This window comes from Rousettus aegyptiacus, unplaced genomic scaffold, assembly GCF_014176215.1.
Source record: "Rousettus aegyptiacus isolate mRouAeg1 unplaced genomic scaffold, mRouAeg1.p scaffold_m13_p_9, whole genome shotgun sequence".
Taxonomy (NCBI): Eukaryota; Metazoa; Chordata; class Mammalia; order Chiroptera; family Pteropodidae; genus Rousettus; species Rousettus aegyptiacus.
In genome coordinates, this window is record NW_023416312.1 from 26,373,325 (window position 1) to 26,392,392 (window position 19,068).

General features: G+C 36.2%; 1 protein-coding gene across 1 annotated transcript; it reads right to left on the reverse strand.

Moving 5' to 3' along the window:
* Window positions 1-619: 619 nt before the first annotated feature.
* On the reverse strand, window positions 620-1,243 carry PPP1R2C (PPP1R2C family member C). Its single transcript, XM_016138153.2, has one exon. The coding sequence runs from the start codon at window positions 1,241-1,243 to the stop codon at window positions 620-622; it is 624 nt and encodes a 207-aa protein (XP_015993639.1).
* Window positions 1,244-19,068: the final 17,825 nt, after the last annotated feature.

Genomic DNA, 19,068 nt, shown 5'->3' on the forward strand with positions numbered 1-19,068 from the left:
TGGTATAAAATCTACCCACAGAGAATATAAGAAACAGAACATTGGTGCAATTTTAACCTGATAATTCATGAAAAAGGAGTATTTTTGATGAGAAAAAGTTCAGTTATTTCCTTGTAGACACTGAAAGAAAATTAAAAGAACATTTAAAGCTAGGATAAGAAAATGCAACAACTCTCATATTCCCTCTCAATTAAACAGACAAATCACCCAACCTAAAGATAAGCGTTTTTTTTTTTTTTTTTTACTTTGAATATTTACTGGAGTATATAACATGCTGGCCCAATTGCATTTTGACATTGTACTAAAACCTTTCCTACATCTAGAAGTGAATATAAATTAGTCCCCTTTAAGCCCTTATCACATAAAAAGCTGTATATAATATATACATTAACGAAGTTTTATCAAAGTAATGTGGATTTGAACTGATGTCAGGATTTATATTTGTGGTAAAGTATCAGACAAAAAATATTAAGCAAGCATTTTCTATTTAATCTATTATTTTCGAAGTTTACCATTTAATTATTTCAGTACAATTTAACTGATAGTATTTCAGTGCTAGAAGCAGTATATTAAAGTAACAGAGTGTGTATCTGACAGTCTCAGTGTGAACATATGTTTCCTACACATAGAATGACTGGGTTTGCAGTTCGTCACTTGCAGGACCTTCATCTGGTTCTGCAGCAGTCTTCTCTTTGTTGGTGGCATGTGGACATTCTTCATTTTCATCTTCCAGTTCCTCATGTTGGAAGTCTTTTGCAATTAATTGCCTAGCTAATTTGATGTTCAGTCCTTCGTTGTAGTGCAGTTTCCTTCTCATTTCGAACTGCCGTTTTTTTTCTAGTTTGTCAAGGAAGACGCTGCTGCTGTGTGCCCCGTCGCTCTCGGACTCCCCCATCTGACAGCTCGGCTCCGAGATATTAATGGCGGCTAATTTCTTAGCTAAGATGTCTCCGGTCATGTCTTGGGTAGGGTCTTTAGTTTCTAAATCATGCACTGTATCTTCTCCACCATCTTGTATACTGAAGTGGGGAGTGCTGGGCTCATTTATCTTCATTAAATCATAGTCTCTGTATGCAAGGCGGTATGTCGCCAGGATGTTTGATTCGTCCCACTTCTGAGATTTTCTTCTCTCCACGTGGGTAGTTTCTCCAGACTGCTGAGAAGGGGCCGCCGCCGAGGCTGAAGAGCTTTTGTTCTTTAGTATTCCCTTGATGGGCCGGTGCGAGGCGGTGGAGGACGCCATGTTGGGGGAGTGAAGGGCACCCACCCGCACGAGGGTTGGGCAACTGCAGCTGCCCGCCGCGCTGCAAGCTGAAGCTGCGAAGCGGTTTGTCTGGACCACGGTGCCAACGCCCTAGAAACCTCACTGGACCAGCGTCACAAAGGACGCCACAGTGGTCGTCGCTGCCGTCATTGACACTGTCAATGCCTCACTGCCCACTCTGCCGTTTGTCTTGCCTTTTTTTTTTTTAATAGTGTAAAATAGGAAATACCTCTGAGTTGCACATGAAACAGGAAAGCACTGTTTTTGTGAATTTCTATATACCCTGTCTGTGTACGGGGAAGCTTTGTAAAATGTATTTCTTACTGGCAGGGGAGGGGTCACTGTCAAATATTTGAAAGCCAATATTTTGGAAAGATTGGAGGAGTTGTCATTAGAGGACGATTCTGCTCCTCCCTCCTGTTGCCATCCACGCCTCCCTCTTTTTCTATCTCCACACACAACCCCTCACTCACTCTCCTATTCCATTTCTGGGTTAATGGTCCCAATGCCCAGCCACTTACAGTAGCTAGGAATCTGGGCGTCAGTTTCTGTGCCTTCATATTTCTCACTCTCCAATCTAGCTCAAGTACTGGCATAAATATTTCAAGAAACTCTCCAATTTTATCTCTTCTGCCACCATCTTGTTTCAAGTCACCACCATCCGAACTACAACCATCGCCTTCGAACTGTCTTTCTGCCCCACCAATAACCCCTCCTTCTGCCTTCTAACTTCTTAATCAGAGTGATCTTTTAAAAACACCCATAAAATCTTGCCACATCTCTCGTCTAAACTCTTAACAGTTACCCATTTTCTTGAACATAGAGACCAAAATCCAGAGGAAGCCAAAAATCAGCTCCATGATCTGCTGGAGCCTTCTTCCTCCAAATTCTCCCCGCCCTACCTCCAACATTCTCTTTTGGCCTATCAGTTCAGGAGCATTCACCTTCCTTCTTATGCCAGAGTCTTTTTCTGTGTTCTCACAGTCTGGAATGCTCCTTCAGATTTCAGCTCAATCATTACTTAGAAGGGTCTGTTTCCTAATCCCAGAAACAGGTAAGCCTTCCTGTGCTTGTATGGACTCTCCTATTCTCCTTGGGAGTTGTTGCATTCATATTATCTGTGTACATTAAATGGTAAACTCCAAAAGATACAGGAAGGTGTCTGTTTTGCTCATCATTATCTTCAGCTTTTTATCTTCACAACATGATGCTATAGCCGGCACTAAGTAGGTATTACAAAAATATTTATTGAATGAACAATAAATGGTAGGGAATAGAGAATTGGAAAAATGAGATGTGTGAGTGGAGAAAAGGGGGCTCCAGAGCATTTGCGGTCAGTTACAATTTGTCCAATCAGCCACATGGGAAAAACAACCCATATATGGAATTTGGAGGCTGTTACAAGGAGTGACTTTGGACCATTTTCTTCTTCATAGGCCTCATATTTCACAGACAGTGACATTCTTCCAGAAAACAGAAAGGAAATCAAGATACAATTTCACATTATATGGGGGTGGGTGCTGTGTATACAGTTTCCCCTATACAGTTTCCTCTCCAGATAGCATTCACAGATTTTTTCCTTCTGATAACATTTTGCTCTCTTCTCTCCTTCAAGGCCTTTCTGCATTTTAGAACACAAAAGCAAAAGCATGAAAGAACAATAAAACTTTTACAAGGGTCTTAAGCACCTTAAGTTCAAGTTGTCCTACATTCTCCAAAGTCCTACTAGCTTCAGGAGCTTGACAATCACTTTAAAACTGTGTTATTCATCTCAGAAAAAGAATTTCCTAATACCATACACTTTGAAAAAAGCTGTATTGTGAGATGAGGGCTTTCAAGGATTCAAAAGCTGATATTCAAGGCTATAAGAAAAAACCACCAGTATGCAAGGTGGGGAAAAACAAAACAAAACAAAACAAAACAAGACAACCTTCATTATTCAGGAATACTCCAAGCTGCCCTTTTGAAAAATGAAACTGAAAGACAGCAGAGACCAGCACAAACACAATTTGTCCTTCTGGCTGGTAGGTACAGAAGACCCTTGTGTGTTTACCTGCAAACAGGATGTTAAGGGAGATGCTGATTCCAGTGCATTGGGTCTTTGCTTTTGTGTGTACACAGCACCCACCCCCATATACTGTGACCTGAATATACAAGATACACAATACATAAAGAGTCAGCGATTCAGTAGTCTTCGAATATTCTGACATTCTTCCTTCAATAGCACAATGGCAGTTCATATGCTAGGACAGGAGCACTGTGATCTATTCCATGGTCTATGAATGAAGTAATTTAAAGAATAAAATTATCAGGCATTGCAGATTTCAGTTGAACACATTTAAAAGTAATCCATTTTTCACCTACCATTTGGAAATTATCTGCTTAATGAAAGTTTCCTTAAGAAAAATCCAAATTTTGAGTTCTTGTCATCATATCAAAAAGTCTTAATTTTGTCAACACTATTAGAAGCCTAAAAGTTAGAAAAGATGAACCGTTTTTTCAACATTCCTCTTTACATGGTTCACTTGTTATTGTCCTAGCACTAGGGCTAAGCAGATATGTCTGAGGTTCCATCACACACACACACACACACACACACACACACACACACACACACAGTCCCCTAGGGCTAAAACTTTACCAATAAATGACACATTATATGAAATTAGATACAAGCCTAGAAACTCTTAATTTCAGTAACTATTTAGTGGCAATCCATGATATTTCCAGTAGGAGAAACTTCGTTTTGAATGCACAAAAAATGGAGCTGTGCTTCAGTGGTCTTAATGGGTTAATGTTTGGCTACTACATACAAACATGCATGCTGTTCTATCATCAGTTTCAAAATACATTAAAAATATCATTGTTACTTAAAATGTTTTTTAATTATCTGCTGTTTGCACAGGATCAGAATATTTTGCAGAGCACTACTTCTTAATCATGGTAGTAGATTATGCAACAGTATCTTTTCTTCCACTGAGAATCATCTCGCTTCTATGGAGACACTCTCCAAAAGCCAAAAGGAGAACTAAATCAAGATCACAGAAATCCTTGATGAAAGATGGGAACACCTAGGAAACCAAGAGTTACCACAAACAAGGAAGGTAACCCAGATAGATAGGTGCCATTAGTGAGAGATTAAAAAAATACTGAGAGGGCAGGGTCAACTGTGCTTGCTGCCAGAAGTAGAAATTAATAGTTCACCCAAGTGGTATCTGAAGTCATGTCTCAATCCATCCAAGAATTGTCCACAGTATTTGAAGAATTCTGTTAGATATTGTGTGGCTAAAATAAAAGTGTTATTTGGTTTTGAATCTGTTTCTTGCCCAATCTGTTTCTCTTATATTTTGAATCCGAATTTATAATATTTTACTAAAAATCTCTATCTTAGATTGTGTTCCCTTAGAAGCTGACCCTGAGACAAGGATTCAAGTGCAAGTTGTTTTCTTGGGAGGGGATCTGCAGAACACACTGATAGTAGAATGAGGAAGTGAGATAGGGAAGGACAGGAGGCAAAGGGCACATTACCAAAGCCCTTCTTATTGTGGGAAACTAGAACTTAATCCTGCTGGGAAAATATGAGAGTCAATGTAGAAGAATTACTTGCATCATCCACCTCCACTTCACAAATGAGGGACCTAGAATTTCAGTGTGCAAGGATTTTCCATCTTTTGCATTATACATTTTAAAGTAGTAGAACTTTTTTTATGAATTAAATACTGCATAGAATTTCAGAATAAAAAACTAATAAAATTGGAGCTAGGAAGCAATGGAATTGGTCTGTCCGAGTAAAGGTGGGAATCCCAGAGTTCTTAATTCCTGGCATCTTAGAGGTGGCTCTTGAGGCATCACAAGGACCTGAGGAGGGAGGCCAATTTAAAACTCACTGCAAGAGAGAGTCATTGCCCAAAGCAGTAGTGTTTGGCTACCTCAAATACTTTCTGAGAGGTCACTTGTTTTGAGAACGGGAATGAGGAGTTTTTCTACTGTAGTGATTTAGACAAGCACATTCATCGAGAGCAGATCACAAGGTAGACATGACATCAGTGAGAATTTCTGATGTTACATAGTAAACATCAACTTGCCCCCTTCCAAGGGGATCATCTAGTTTTGGAACATTAAATGAAGAAAAATGTCCAGTGGAGATATCTTCCAGAAGTTATACAGAAAGTAATGTCCAAGGCATCAGAAAAAAAGGTCTTGCAGGGATTTGTTGAAGATTTTGTAGTAGAAAAGTGTTATTCCGCCTCCCTAAAGATTACTAGGATGTTTCATGGTTAGGAAAACGAAAGGGTGTTCATCTTCCTGCTCTTGACCCTACTTGCTCAGCAAAGGAGCTATTGATTAAATAGAACATGCTCTTACCTACTATTTTTGTATATAAACATTATAAAATTAGATTCCAGGAAGTATTATTTTGGTTTAGATGGAAATTTTGAAAGTAATACCATTCAAGCTCCTCATTGCCTGACTGAGAAGATTAAGGACCAGAAAGGTATGGTGGCTTACACAGGTACTTAGTGGCACAGCCAGTACTAAAAAATCCAAGTCCTTTGGGACTGTTATAGCAGTTCACTTTTCTATCCTCTGCATGCCTCTACTAGAAGTGGTGCAAGTCAGGGATCCCAGCATGTGTCTCATATTCAAACCAGATATCTACACAAATTTAGATTAAATTCCTTTTTCGCCTCTGTCCCCTTGGCCTGTACCATTCTTCAATAGCACAAGCACTTTAGAAGAATAAAAGAAACAGAAAAACCATCATTTTCAGATGGGTTAAAAATATGAACCTCATGTCTTCTGAATAACAAGTTAAAATATGAGGTGTAAGTTCAGCTTGAGGCACAAGTGGAAAAGTTTTTTCGTCAAGGAATCAATAGGCCAGCTGACCAGGTTTTCTAGTTCTGGATGAGACATAGTCAAATTAGAAAAGCAATAATGTGATCCAGGGCAGCAAAATTCAATTTTGCCAACAATGCTGAGATTCCTTGAGGCAGACCTTTAAAGATGACATTATAGACAGAATTATTTCCCATGTGTACAAATATGGCTGAGGAGAAAAACACACACAGAGTGATACAATGCAATGTGTGATACATTCTATTCTGAAAACAAATTTTATTATTATATATCTATAATTTTAGAAAGAGCATTATAAAAACAGCAAGAGAGCATAATAGAAAAAGAAATGAAACAGCCCAAGTTTTTTTATGATGTTTCACACACAAAAAATAACTTACAGAATTGTCAGATTTCTTAGAAGATGCAGCAAATATATTGTTAGCATCCCCATGACTCACTAACAAGATGTTGTCTGCAGGGAAGTGGGGTAGCAAAGCTGTCTCCAAATTCGTCAATGATTTGTAGTATTTGTGACTACCACATGCAAAAAGTGTCGGCTGGCAATTTATTCTGGCTGATGTAACTCGACAGAGTCTTCTTCCTTTCTGACAACCAGTCGAGTAAGTAAGGTTAATACATTTCAGTTCTAATAAACATAAATAAACCTAGCAGTAGAGTTGGGTTCTATCTTAGTCATGTCTATGTATTGGTTGCGTTTAAACAGAGCCAACAAAACAGTTCATGGCAGCCACTCAGACACTGTGACAGAAAGGAGGGTGTCACAGAGAGTAGAACAGTGATTGTCAAACTTCAGTGTGCATTAGAACCCCTTGAAGGCTTGCTTAAATACAAAGTACCAGGTCCTACCCAACAGAACTTCTGATTCAGTAGGACTGGTGCAGATGGAGTCTGAGAATTTGCTTTGCCAGCAAGTTTCCATAGGATGCTGATGTTGTTGGTCCAGGGACCATGATGAGAACCACTAGAATAGAACACAGCTCTGTCCATCTGGCAGATGACTCAGAGAAATCCAGATCCACTGCTGGAGACAATACTCTCTACTCTCTGGAAAGCCAAGTAAACACAAAATAGTGTAGGACAGAGTGAGAGGAATTCATTCTGCCAGAGGGAAACCAGGGAAGACTTGTATAGTAGGTATTTTTTGTACTAATCACAAGGTGGAGAAGGACCAGAGGATGGTGAAAACTGTACCTTCCCTTCTAACAAAGCTTTTCTTTTCTCCTGTGGAAAGAAATGATTTTGGAATTGATTTTGAATATAATGCAGCAGTAGGACAATTACTCCCTTTATAACTATATACAAGAAGGGGGATATTATTCTTTGTTTCATCAAACATTCACATTGACTACTTGAAGTGATTGGACATATAGAAAAAATACTAAAGGAAGGAATTGACAGGGTGGGTTCTCTGGCATTCCCTCTAACTGATATTCCACTGTTGTCTTCCCTTTCTCTGTGCAAACCAGAGTCACATGAATTTCTCAAAGACAGAGTAAATTTCTCTTAGCCGAGTTTTCCCCCAAGGAATTGTCATTGTCACAGGCTACATAAACCTATAAGTATTTAACAGGATAGTGGGTTGGTGGTATTTTAGGCATCTGCTAGTGGTTGCAGGAAATATTCTTTTGGATGGTGAAACTTTCTTGGTACCCTTGAAATCTCATCTCACAGAAAGTCCCCTGAAGGTAAGGCTGGCCGTATTTGTCCAAGTATACTTCATCCAACAGCCAGTCTCTCTAGATATAAAGTACCTCATCTATAGGGATCATGTTTCTGTTGCCTTATGTGTCCCCTGTAGCTGCTAATGCACACAGTAGGGCTTGATAAACGTTCTTATTAATAAATAGCGGTGATCAGTGCAAGCACATCCATCAGACAGTCATTGTTTGGGGCTATTCCACCTGATGGCTGCTTAGCCCCAATAGAAAACTTCTTTTGCAGTTTATGGATACAACTCTTAGAAGAGATTAGCCTCCATCCCAATGTAAAACAGCCACTTTAAATAATTGTGCTCAAAATGATATACTTTATCATCAGGATTTTTGAGGAATATGCACTTAAAAAAGACAAAAGGGGATATTGCTTCAAGGCTCAGGCAATATATCTCTGCCTCTATTGTTTATTTAAGTCTTATTAGGGTCAGTTGTGCCCTAAATTATTCCATTTCCCATTTTTCTGTGCCATTATACTTTCAAATATTTTAGAAATAAAGTCCTCCTTACAGTCATGGGGATATAGAGTACAGCATAGGGAATACAGTCAGTACTATTGTAATGGATATGTGTAGAGCCAGATGGGTGATAGAGTAATTGGGAGATCATTTCATTAACCACATAAATGTCTAACCAATATATTGTTTACCTGAAATTAATGATAATAAAAAATGTTAGTTACCATTTAAAAAGTCTCCCTTTTTATAATTTTACTTTTCCATGAGGAAATATTGAGTATGACAGGACCTATTATCACCTAATATGGCTCTTGGGCCGCTTATAACTATTATTAAGATGATGATGTTTTCTCTTCTGAGTATCAACAAGAGAAGACAAGGGCCGAAGAAAAATAGAAGAATCAGGTTCATAAATTTAAGTTTAGGCTGATAACATTTTCAAAGTCAACTTGAAAATTTTCCTTCAGAGAAAAACAGAAAAAAAGAAACACCAGAGAAGTGAGATTCAGTATATCATCGGATTCCTTACTTTTCAGTAGACTTCTTGCATTAGTGACCCAATTTTTTCACAAAGAGAAAAGTTCTTTCCATTGTCTGTTCAGCAAGGAAACTGTAGTAGAGGAAGCCATTTATGGATGGATTTCTAAACTCAAGATGAAAATTATTAGTATGACAACCATGTACAGTTGATCCTTGAACAACATGGATTTAAACTATGCAAGTCTGTTTTAGGTGGATTTTTTAAAAAATAAATACTGTAAATGTATTTTCTCTTCCTTAGGATTTTCTTAATACCATTTTCTTTTCTATAGCTTACTTTATTGTAAGAATATAGTATATAATACATATAACATATGAAATATATGTTCATCAACTGTTTATGTTGTCAGTAAGGCTTCTGGTCAACAATATGCTATTAATATTTAAATTTGGAGAGTCAAAACTTATGTGTATATTTTTGACTGCATGGTGGTTGGTGTTCCCAACACTAGCATCATTCAAGGGTCAACTGTATGCTTAATGTATCGCTGCAAAACTGATACTGGGTATCACACTGTAGACATGAAGTAATGTATTAGAAAACCACTATGAAGCACTGAATACTTACAAACATTGTTTTTCTTTTTTTTGAGAGCATAATGAAAAGTTTCAAAAGCACTCTTGTCTTTCAAATTATAGTAACATTTTGTTTTTATGGTTTTTATGGATGAGGATGGGTATGGGAATGAAGATGAAATCACAAACTCAAAGTTGTTTACAACTAATGCTTGGAATCTTGAAAGTTAGAGCAGACGTCTGAGTTATGTATTGCAATTTTGTGTGGAAACAATCTGTCAGCAACTTAATGCTGAGTAGCAACTGCTCTCCACAAAATACGTTTACTTCTTTGGTAGCATGACTATGCTTAAAGATTAAAGCTTGTCCAAAATTTCAGAGGCATAGAAGCAGAGATTAGTTTTGTATTTGATTTTATTGCAAGTACTGACATCATATCTGGTCCTGTCATTTTTACCTAGATTCCTCAAATCTCTGAGTTGGAAGGAACTTAACATTTATCTAGGCTGGTGCTTCTCAAATTTTAATGTGCTTATGAATCATCCAGAAAAATTATTAAAATGCAGATTTTGATTCAGTAGGTCTGGAGGAGGGGCCTGAGATTCTGCAGGTCCAATAAACTTCCAATTAAGGCCAATGTTGCTGGTCTATGAAGCACATTTTGATTACCAAGATCTAAGACCAGTTTTTTGTTTGTTTTACCTAGAGTTTTTAGACATTCTAGTGTTTTCTAGTTATGTCACAAGTAATTTGTTATGAATGCAATTAAATCACCAAGATTTTTTCACACTGTAACTGTATGTGTAGCTATATCTATTGCACATTTCTATTTCTATTTCTGCCTCTACTTATATCTATGTTTATGAACAAAAATAATTTAAATTTATCTTAATAATAATGTCACTCTTCTTGACATCTAGCTTCTGACACACTATCCTTAGTAGAAGAGGAAAGGGTAGATTCCTGCTAGAGAATTACATGTAGTCCTGAGTATACCTTTGGGAATGTGTTACATATATAAATGTCATTTGAGAAAAGACAAATAATTGCTGACCTAGTTCAATCTCTTAACTGATGTTTTGAAAAACAGGTCACATTGAACCCTAAATAAATCTATTGGATTTCGTTAATTTACAAAAATAATACATCTCGATTAACAAATTTAAATGGTGAATACCTGTGCAAAGGAAGAAGTAATCAACTCTGTATTCTCTCCAAACTTCCATTAACTTTTTAGTGTGAGTACTTTTTGATGGAGTTTCTCTCTCTCTCTCTCACTATACACACACACACACACATACACACACATATATATTATACGCACATATACATATATGTGTATATATATTTAATTCTATACTCTCTATATATTTAAATATGTATGTATTCAAATAAAGTAAATCGATTGCTCTGCAATTTGCTGTTCTTATTTAATATTTTAGAAACAACTATTATAGGTCTATTAGAAAAAAAACAACCAACTATTTTCTTATTTAACATTTTATCAGGTTAAAAATAATTTCCTTGGTCTTTAGTTTCACTTTTGTGATATATAAACTGCTTTTATTAAGAGGAAAATGAATACCAATCAAAGTGTTTTCCCAGAACACAAGAATGTAAATTTGATGAATGCTAAGATCTTTGTCTGGATCAGTGATATCTCAACATCCTACAAAGGAACCTTATACACAGTGAATGCCTGATAAATGTACGTTTAATGAATCAGCATCAGCCAGACCATGTCAGGACAATTGGGAGGTGAGTAGGTAGATCAGGATAGGCTGTCAATGGAAGGGCTGAGGCATGCCATATATCTACTAAATGTGTGCCCTTGACATCACCCAGTAAGAATTAACAAATTTGGGTAAATTGTGTCTGTGTCTAAGTTTTCTTTAATGACTGGTCATATAACAAAATGGTTCTTCTTAATCCTAGCAATGTGATAAAATGGATATGCATTTTATTTGCATTTTTAATGTACTAAGATTACCCTCTGATTAATATTTTTAAAAAATTCTGGAGAACACTATATAATTGATTATTTAAATTCTATTGTGTGATTTACTAATATTCTCTAATAAAGAATATTGTATGCATATATACACATACATATATATGTACATATATATACATATATATTTTTTTACCCCCAGTTTTTCCTATTTTCAGAAAATATTTATTCATTCATTGAATAAATATTTCTATACTTGGCACCAGGACCTAGGAGTAACATATGTAGATCTTGCCAGTACAATTAAGGTGTGAGGATAGGATAGAGGAAATACCAATATAATGAGGACTCTCATCTTTAGCCCAGTACTATACCTAATAATGCTGGAACTTTCATAGCTTCTCAATGATTATCATGCTCAACCTCCAAGTAAGAGAAATATGGGTACTGGTTTTGTAAATCAGGAGAAAAAGAGGCTTGGCCATATTTTGTACTGTGCTGATAACTCTGAGATGCACTCTTCCATGGACTTTGGCTCCATCTGGGGACAACAATTATCAAGTTATGTGTTTTTTCAGATGATCTAGGACATCTAGAATTTTGAAGTTGTTATGCAAAGAGAACAAAGACTCTGCTTCAGGGGAATTAGTTATAAAGATTCACTCAAGCTCTGAACTTGTCTGTATGCAATTCTATACCTTTTAAGATGTAAATTATTTTGTCAGACAAACCAGAAGAGATCTGTTGAAAAAATCCTGTGGATTGAGACAGTTTAATAAAGTAACTATTTTCAAACATTGGCTTATGCAGTGTGGGTCATGTCAGGTGATCTCATTTACATGCTACTTGAAGTTAATGAAGGGGTAATAACTTTTGACAAATGGTGCTGCACTCTAATAAAGTGAACACAGGATAGAAAAGGCCAGATTCCATCCTCATTTCTATAGCCTAGAATTTTTGCGAACCTAAACAAATTACTTAACCATCCTGAATCTTGGTTTCTCCATGTATAAACAGAATAAATGACAGGGTTGTAGAAATGTTCAAATGAGATACTGTGTGGAACATTAACTCACTACCTGGCACGCAATTAGTGGTCACCAAGATTAACTAGTATTATAACTACTAACAATAAAACACATTATAAGTGTGTGAGTATTTGTATTAGTTTAGGAAAGGGACAATGGCTCAGAAGGTACCGGAAACATATATGGAGAGACTGAGTTGTGTTCCCTCAGGGAGAAGACTGGAGGAACATCCATCATTGTCCCTGTGTTGAGTATTCTTCCTGTGCAGCCAACAGGCAGGCACATCCTTTCCTGTGTTGAGCTCTTCTTCCACATGGCCAAATCTGAATCTGCATTGGCCTGGTGAACGCCAATAAATTCACCTTGATGACTCCCTAGAACCCCACCCACCCAACTTGTGGACCACTTTAGGCTTTTGGGGTAGTTGACAGCCAACAGTGGCACACACTGCAGTCTTTTTTGGACAACTCTTGGACTTCTGTGGGCACCAGGTTTGTGGTGGATGGCCTCGATGTGCTCTGGCCTTTTACTGAGAGACCCGAGGCTCAGCACTGGCACCAAATCTGAATCTTTATTAACCTGATGAACACCACTCACCTCACCCTGGCGACTGCCTGAGACTCTACACTACCCAACTTACATACGACTCAAGGTTATTTTACTGGCTGAGCCTTATAGGAAACCTGCAGGCATGGCAGGCCTTGGGGTGCCCCAGGCCATTTACTGAGTTACCACAGGCCAACTGCCACCAGCAGTTGGTTCACAGTGTGGCCTCTCTCATGTGTTCCTAGATCCAACATAAACAACTACCAACTGCAGATCTCTTTACAGCTCCTACCAAGTAACCAAGGCCAGCTGAACTTAAACTACACAGCAGCCTCTCCCAAGAGGCCCAAGAACAAAAATAGCCAGTGGCTGGCTTCAGACAGCAACAGAGAACAACCTGATTAGCTCCAGAAGTGGCACGTCAAAAGGGGGGTCTGGGCAGAGAGGCCTACACCAAGACACATCATCATTAAAATGCCAAAGTTTAAAGACAAAGAGAGATTCTTAAAAGTAGAAAGAGAAAAGCTCTAGTTACTTAGAAGGATACTACTATAAGAATGCTATTTTTTTAACAGGAAATCTGCAGGTTAAAAGGAATTGTCACAAAATATTTAAAGTGATGAAAAACATAAATCTACAATCAAGACTACTCTACACAGCAAGGCTATTAATTAAAATTGAAGGTGAGATAAAGAGCTTCCCAGACAGGAAAAAGCTAAAAGAATTCATTAATAACAAGCCAGTATTATTTAAAAATGTTAAGGGAATTCTGTGAAAAGAAGAAGGGGGTAAACCCATAAATATGAATAATAAAATGGTAGTAACTATATACCTATCAATAATTGCTTTAAATGAAAATGTATTAAATGTTTAAAAAAAGACATAGGGTAGCTGAATGTTTAAGAAAAAAAGACCCATGCATATGGTATCTAGGAGAGAAACCCACTTCAGGTCAAATGACATTCAAGTTGAAAGTAAAGAATGGAAAAAAGATTTTCACACAAATGAAAATGGGAAAAAAAATCCTAGGGTAGCAATACTTAAATCAGACAAAGGGACTTTAAGACAATGGCTATAATAAAAGAAAAAAAAAACCAAAGTATTACATAATGATAAAGGGATCAATATAAAGAGGACATAACCCTAGTAAACATATGTGCACCTAACATAGAGGTGCTTACACGTGTAAAGCAATTATTGATTGATATAAAGGGGAGACTTTAACTTCCCATTGACACCAATGAACAGATTTATCAGACAGAAAATCAGCAAGGAAACAGCGGTTTTAAATGACACACTAGGAGATTGACATCAGAAACATGTCAATGGAGTGAGAGACATCCCCAGATCTCTCCCCTTGAAACAACAATAAACTGAACATTTGAAACTTAACAAAAACACCGAAACTTCACACAAGCACATCTGAGCATGGGATCTGCCAATAAGAGCTACCACAAGTGGAGAAATAGTCCACTAAACACAATGAACAAACAAGGTGACAAGGCATCTCAGAAAGAAAGAGAAAATATCTCCAGAAAATACGCTTACAGACTTAGAAATATGCACCTAAACTGACAAAAATTTCAGGATAATACTTCTGAAAAAACTCAGTGAGATCCGAGATAGTTCGTATCAACAATTTTAGGAATCGAAAAAAATAACTAGATGAGAAAAATGAGTTCTTTAGTAAGAAGATTGAAACCCTCAAAAATAACAGAATAAATCTTCTGTAAATAAAGAACATATTTCAAGAGGTGAAAAATGAAATAACAAGTTTGGGAAATAGAGTCAAACAAATAGAGGAAAGGATCAGAGATATTGAAGACAGAAATCCAGAAATAAATGAGAAGGAGGAAAAGAGAAACCGAAGAATGAAAATGAATGAAAGAAAAACACAAGAACTAGCTGATACAATCAGGAGAGGAAACATAAGAATAATGGGCATTCTAAAAGGGAAGAAAAAGGAGCTGAGAATAGAAAGCATTTTCAGACAAATAGTTAATGAGAATTTCCCAAATCTGAGGAATGAGTTGTAACTTGGAATTCAAGAAGTCAACAGAACACTCAATTATTTCAACCCAAAAAGGACTTTACCAAGACACATTGTATTAAAATTATTAAAAATCAATGACAAACACAGAATTCTCAGGGCAGACAGGGAAAAGGAGATAGTAACCTATAAAGAAGAACCCATTAGATTATTCTCAGACTTCTCAGCAAAAACCTTACAAGCCAGAAAGCAGTGGAATCATATATTCAAATGATTAAATGAAAGGAACGACCAGCAAAGAATAATGTGTCCACCTAAGTTCTCATTTAGATATGAAAGAAAAATACAGACCTTTCCAGAATTACAAAAATTGAGGCATTCTCAATTATGAGGCCCACATTACAGAAAATACTGAAAGGGGTCGACTCATCTAAAACAAAATGACAAAAAAAGTACATAACAATGAGTAAGGTGACTAGCAGGCTGATAGAAGAGAAGGAGTGCAAGCCTTATTAGGAACAGGGCATTATAAGCTTAAAAATAAGAAGACATTTTCAATAGCAAGATTGTAATGAACATTCAGCATACATTGCAACAAATTAAGACAACAATGACAGAAAAAGGGAGGATTCAAAGATCCAGTTTCATAAAGGGGAATGGAGATAAGGCACACACAGAAGAAAAGGGACAACTTTATATATATGTATATATACATATATATATATACACACACGCACATACACACACACACACACACACACACACACACACACACACACACATATATATATATATATATATATATATATATATATATATATATATATATATATATGGTTTTACCTAGATCTAGATAAATATATTTATCTAGATCTAGGTAAAACCATCCTTTACATATTCATGAGGATTACCACATGCCAAAGATTCAGAACTGAAGTATATAACATCAAACAAGAAGGACCAGAGGGAAAACCCACAAAAGTCAACCAAAATAAAGTAAGGAGAAACATAAGGACAAGGAAGCAATGGAAATACCGAGCTACCAGAAAGCAAAAGATAAAATGGCTATAAAAAGACCTTATATTTCAATAATCACCCTAAATGTAAATGGACTGAACTCACCAATAAAAAGGCACAGAGTTGCAGATTGGATCAAAAACCAAGACCCAGCCATATACTGCCTCCAGGAGACACATCTCAGCTCCAAAGAGAAATACAGACCCAAAGTGAAAGGGTGGAAAATGATATATCAAGCAAATGGCATTAAGAGAAAAGGGAGAAGTGCTACTAATACCGGAGGAAATAGACTTAAAAAAAAGATAGAGAAAGATATGAAGGGTCACTTCATAATGATAAAGGGAATCATACACCAAGAAGACATAACATTTAATATCTATGCTCCCAATCAGATAACTCCAAAGTATATAAAGGAATTACTGACAGAACTAAAGGGAGAAACAGACCAAAATACTATTGTACAGGACCTAAATACCCACTGTCAGCTATGGATAGATCATCCAAACAGAAAATCAATAAGGAAACAACATCCTTAAATGATACATTAGACCAAGTGGACATAATTGACATTTACAAAGACTTTAATCCCAAAACAGCTGCTTCTAAATTCTTTGCTAGTGCACATGGAACATTCTCAAGGATTATCCACATACTGAGACACAGAAATAGCTTCAACAAATATAGGAAGGTTGAAATTATACCAACCATATTCTCTGATTTTAATGTTTTGAAACTAGATTTTAATGTTTCAAAACTGGAGATCAAGTCTAAGAAGAAAGAGGGAAGAACCTCAAATACATGGAGATTAAATAACATACTACTGAAGAATAACTGGGTCAGGAAAGATATAAAGAGAGATCAAGAAATACATAGAAACAAATGATAATGATAGTTAAACATATCAAAACTTTTGGGACATGGCAAAAGCTGTCATAAGAAAAAAGTTCATATTATTATTCTAGGCCTATCTACAAAAACAAGAAGGAGTCCAAATAAAGAACCTAATGCCTTATATTAAAAAAATAAAAAAATAAATAAAAACTAGAAAAGGAGAAAAACTGAGGCCTCAAGTCAGTAAAAGGAAAGATATAATCAAAATTACAACAGAAATAAATGAAATTAGAAACAAAAAAAATTAAGAGAAAAAAATAAATGCAACAAAGAGCTGGTTCTTTGAGAAGGTTAATAAAATTGACAACCCCTGGCTAGCCTCATTAAATAAAAAAGAGAAAGGACACAAATATACAAAATCAGGGATGAAAGAGGGGAAATTATGACAGACATTGCAGAAAGACAAAGGATTATACAAGAATACTATGAAAACGTATATAACACTAAATTTAATAAACTAGAAGAAATGGACCAGTACTTGGAAAAATACAACCATCATAGACTGAATCAAGAAGAACTGGAAAATCTAAATAGACTGATCAGCAGCAGTATGGAAATTGAAACAATTATAGAAAACCTACCAAAAAGTAAAAGTCCAGGACTAGATGGAATTACCAGTGAATTCTTCCAAATAGTCAAAAAGGATTTAATACCCACTCTCCTCAAAATCTTCCAAAAAATCAAAGAGGAGGTCAATATTAAACTGAAACCAAAACCCGGTAAAGACACACACACACACACACAGACACACATACACACACACACACACACACACACACACCCCAATGTCCCTCATGAACACAAATGCAAAAATTCTAAATAAGATACTAGCAAACCGAATACAGCAACATATTAGAAAAGATTATACACCACAATTAAGTGGACTTCATCCCAGAAGCACAAGGATGGTTCAACATACACAGATTAATGTGATATACCGCATAAACAAATTAAAAAATAAGAATCATGTGATCGTATCAATAGATGCAGTAAAAGCCTTTGACAAAATACAGCACTCAATTATGATCAAAACACAACACGATTGATATAGAAGGAAAATACCTTAAAATAATAAAGGCTACGTATGACAAGCCCTTAGTTAACATTATACTTAATGATGAAAAACTAAAAACCTTCTCTCTAAGATCAGCAACCAGACAAGGCTGTCCACTATCACCATTGTTATTTAATATAACATTGGAGGTCCTAATGAATGCAATCAGGCAAGAGAAAGATATAAAAAGCATCCAAATAGGAAACAAAGAAGTCGAACTGTCACTATTTGCAAATGACATGATTTCTTATGTAGAAAACCCTAAAGATTCCACAAGAACACTACTAGAAACAATGAGCAAATACATTACAGTTTCCGGATACAAAATTAACATTCAAAAATTCATAGCATTCTTATATTCTAATAATAAAGTGCCAGAAAAGAAGTGGAAAAAATAATTCCCTTTGAAATTGCAATAGAAAGAATAAAATATCTAATAATAATACTAAATAAATATGTGAAGGACCAATATAATGAAAACTATAAGACCCTATTAAAAGAAATCAAAGAAGATACAAAGAAATAGAAAGGTATTTCGTGTTCTTGGCTTGGAAGAATCAATATAGTTAAAATGTCCTTATTACCCAAAGCATTATACAGATTCAATGCAATCCCCTTCAAAATCCCATTGGCATTTAAAAAAAAATGGAACAAAACATCATCAGATTTGTATGGACACACAAAAGACCTCTAATTGCCAAAGCCATCCTGAGAAATAAGAATGAAGGTGGAGGCATCACTCTGCTCAACTTAACATTATATTACACAGCGGCAGTAATCAAAACAGCTTCGTATTGGCAGAAAATCAGACACACGGACCAATGGATCAGAATTGAGAGTACAGAAGGAAATCCATATATATATAGGCAAATAATTTTCGACGAAAATGCCAAAAACATACAGTGGAGAAAGGAAAACCTCTTCAATAAATGGTGCTGAGAAAACTAGAAAACCACCTGCAAAAGAAGGAAACGAAATTGTTGTCTATCACTACACACCAACATTAACTCAAAATGGATTAAGGACTTGAATATAAGACCTGCAACAATAAAATGCATAGAAGAAAACATAGGAACTAAACTCAAAGACCTTGGACTTAAAGAGGATTGCATGAATATGACCCCAAAGGCAGGGAAAGTAAAAGCTAAAATAAATGAATGGGACTATATCAAACTAAAAAGCTTCTGCTCAGTAAAAAAAATCATCCACAAGTTAAAGGGACAACCATCCCAATGGAA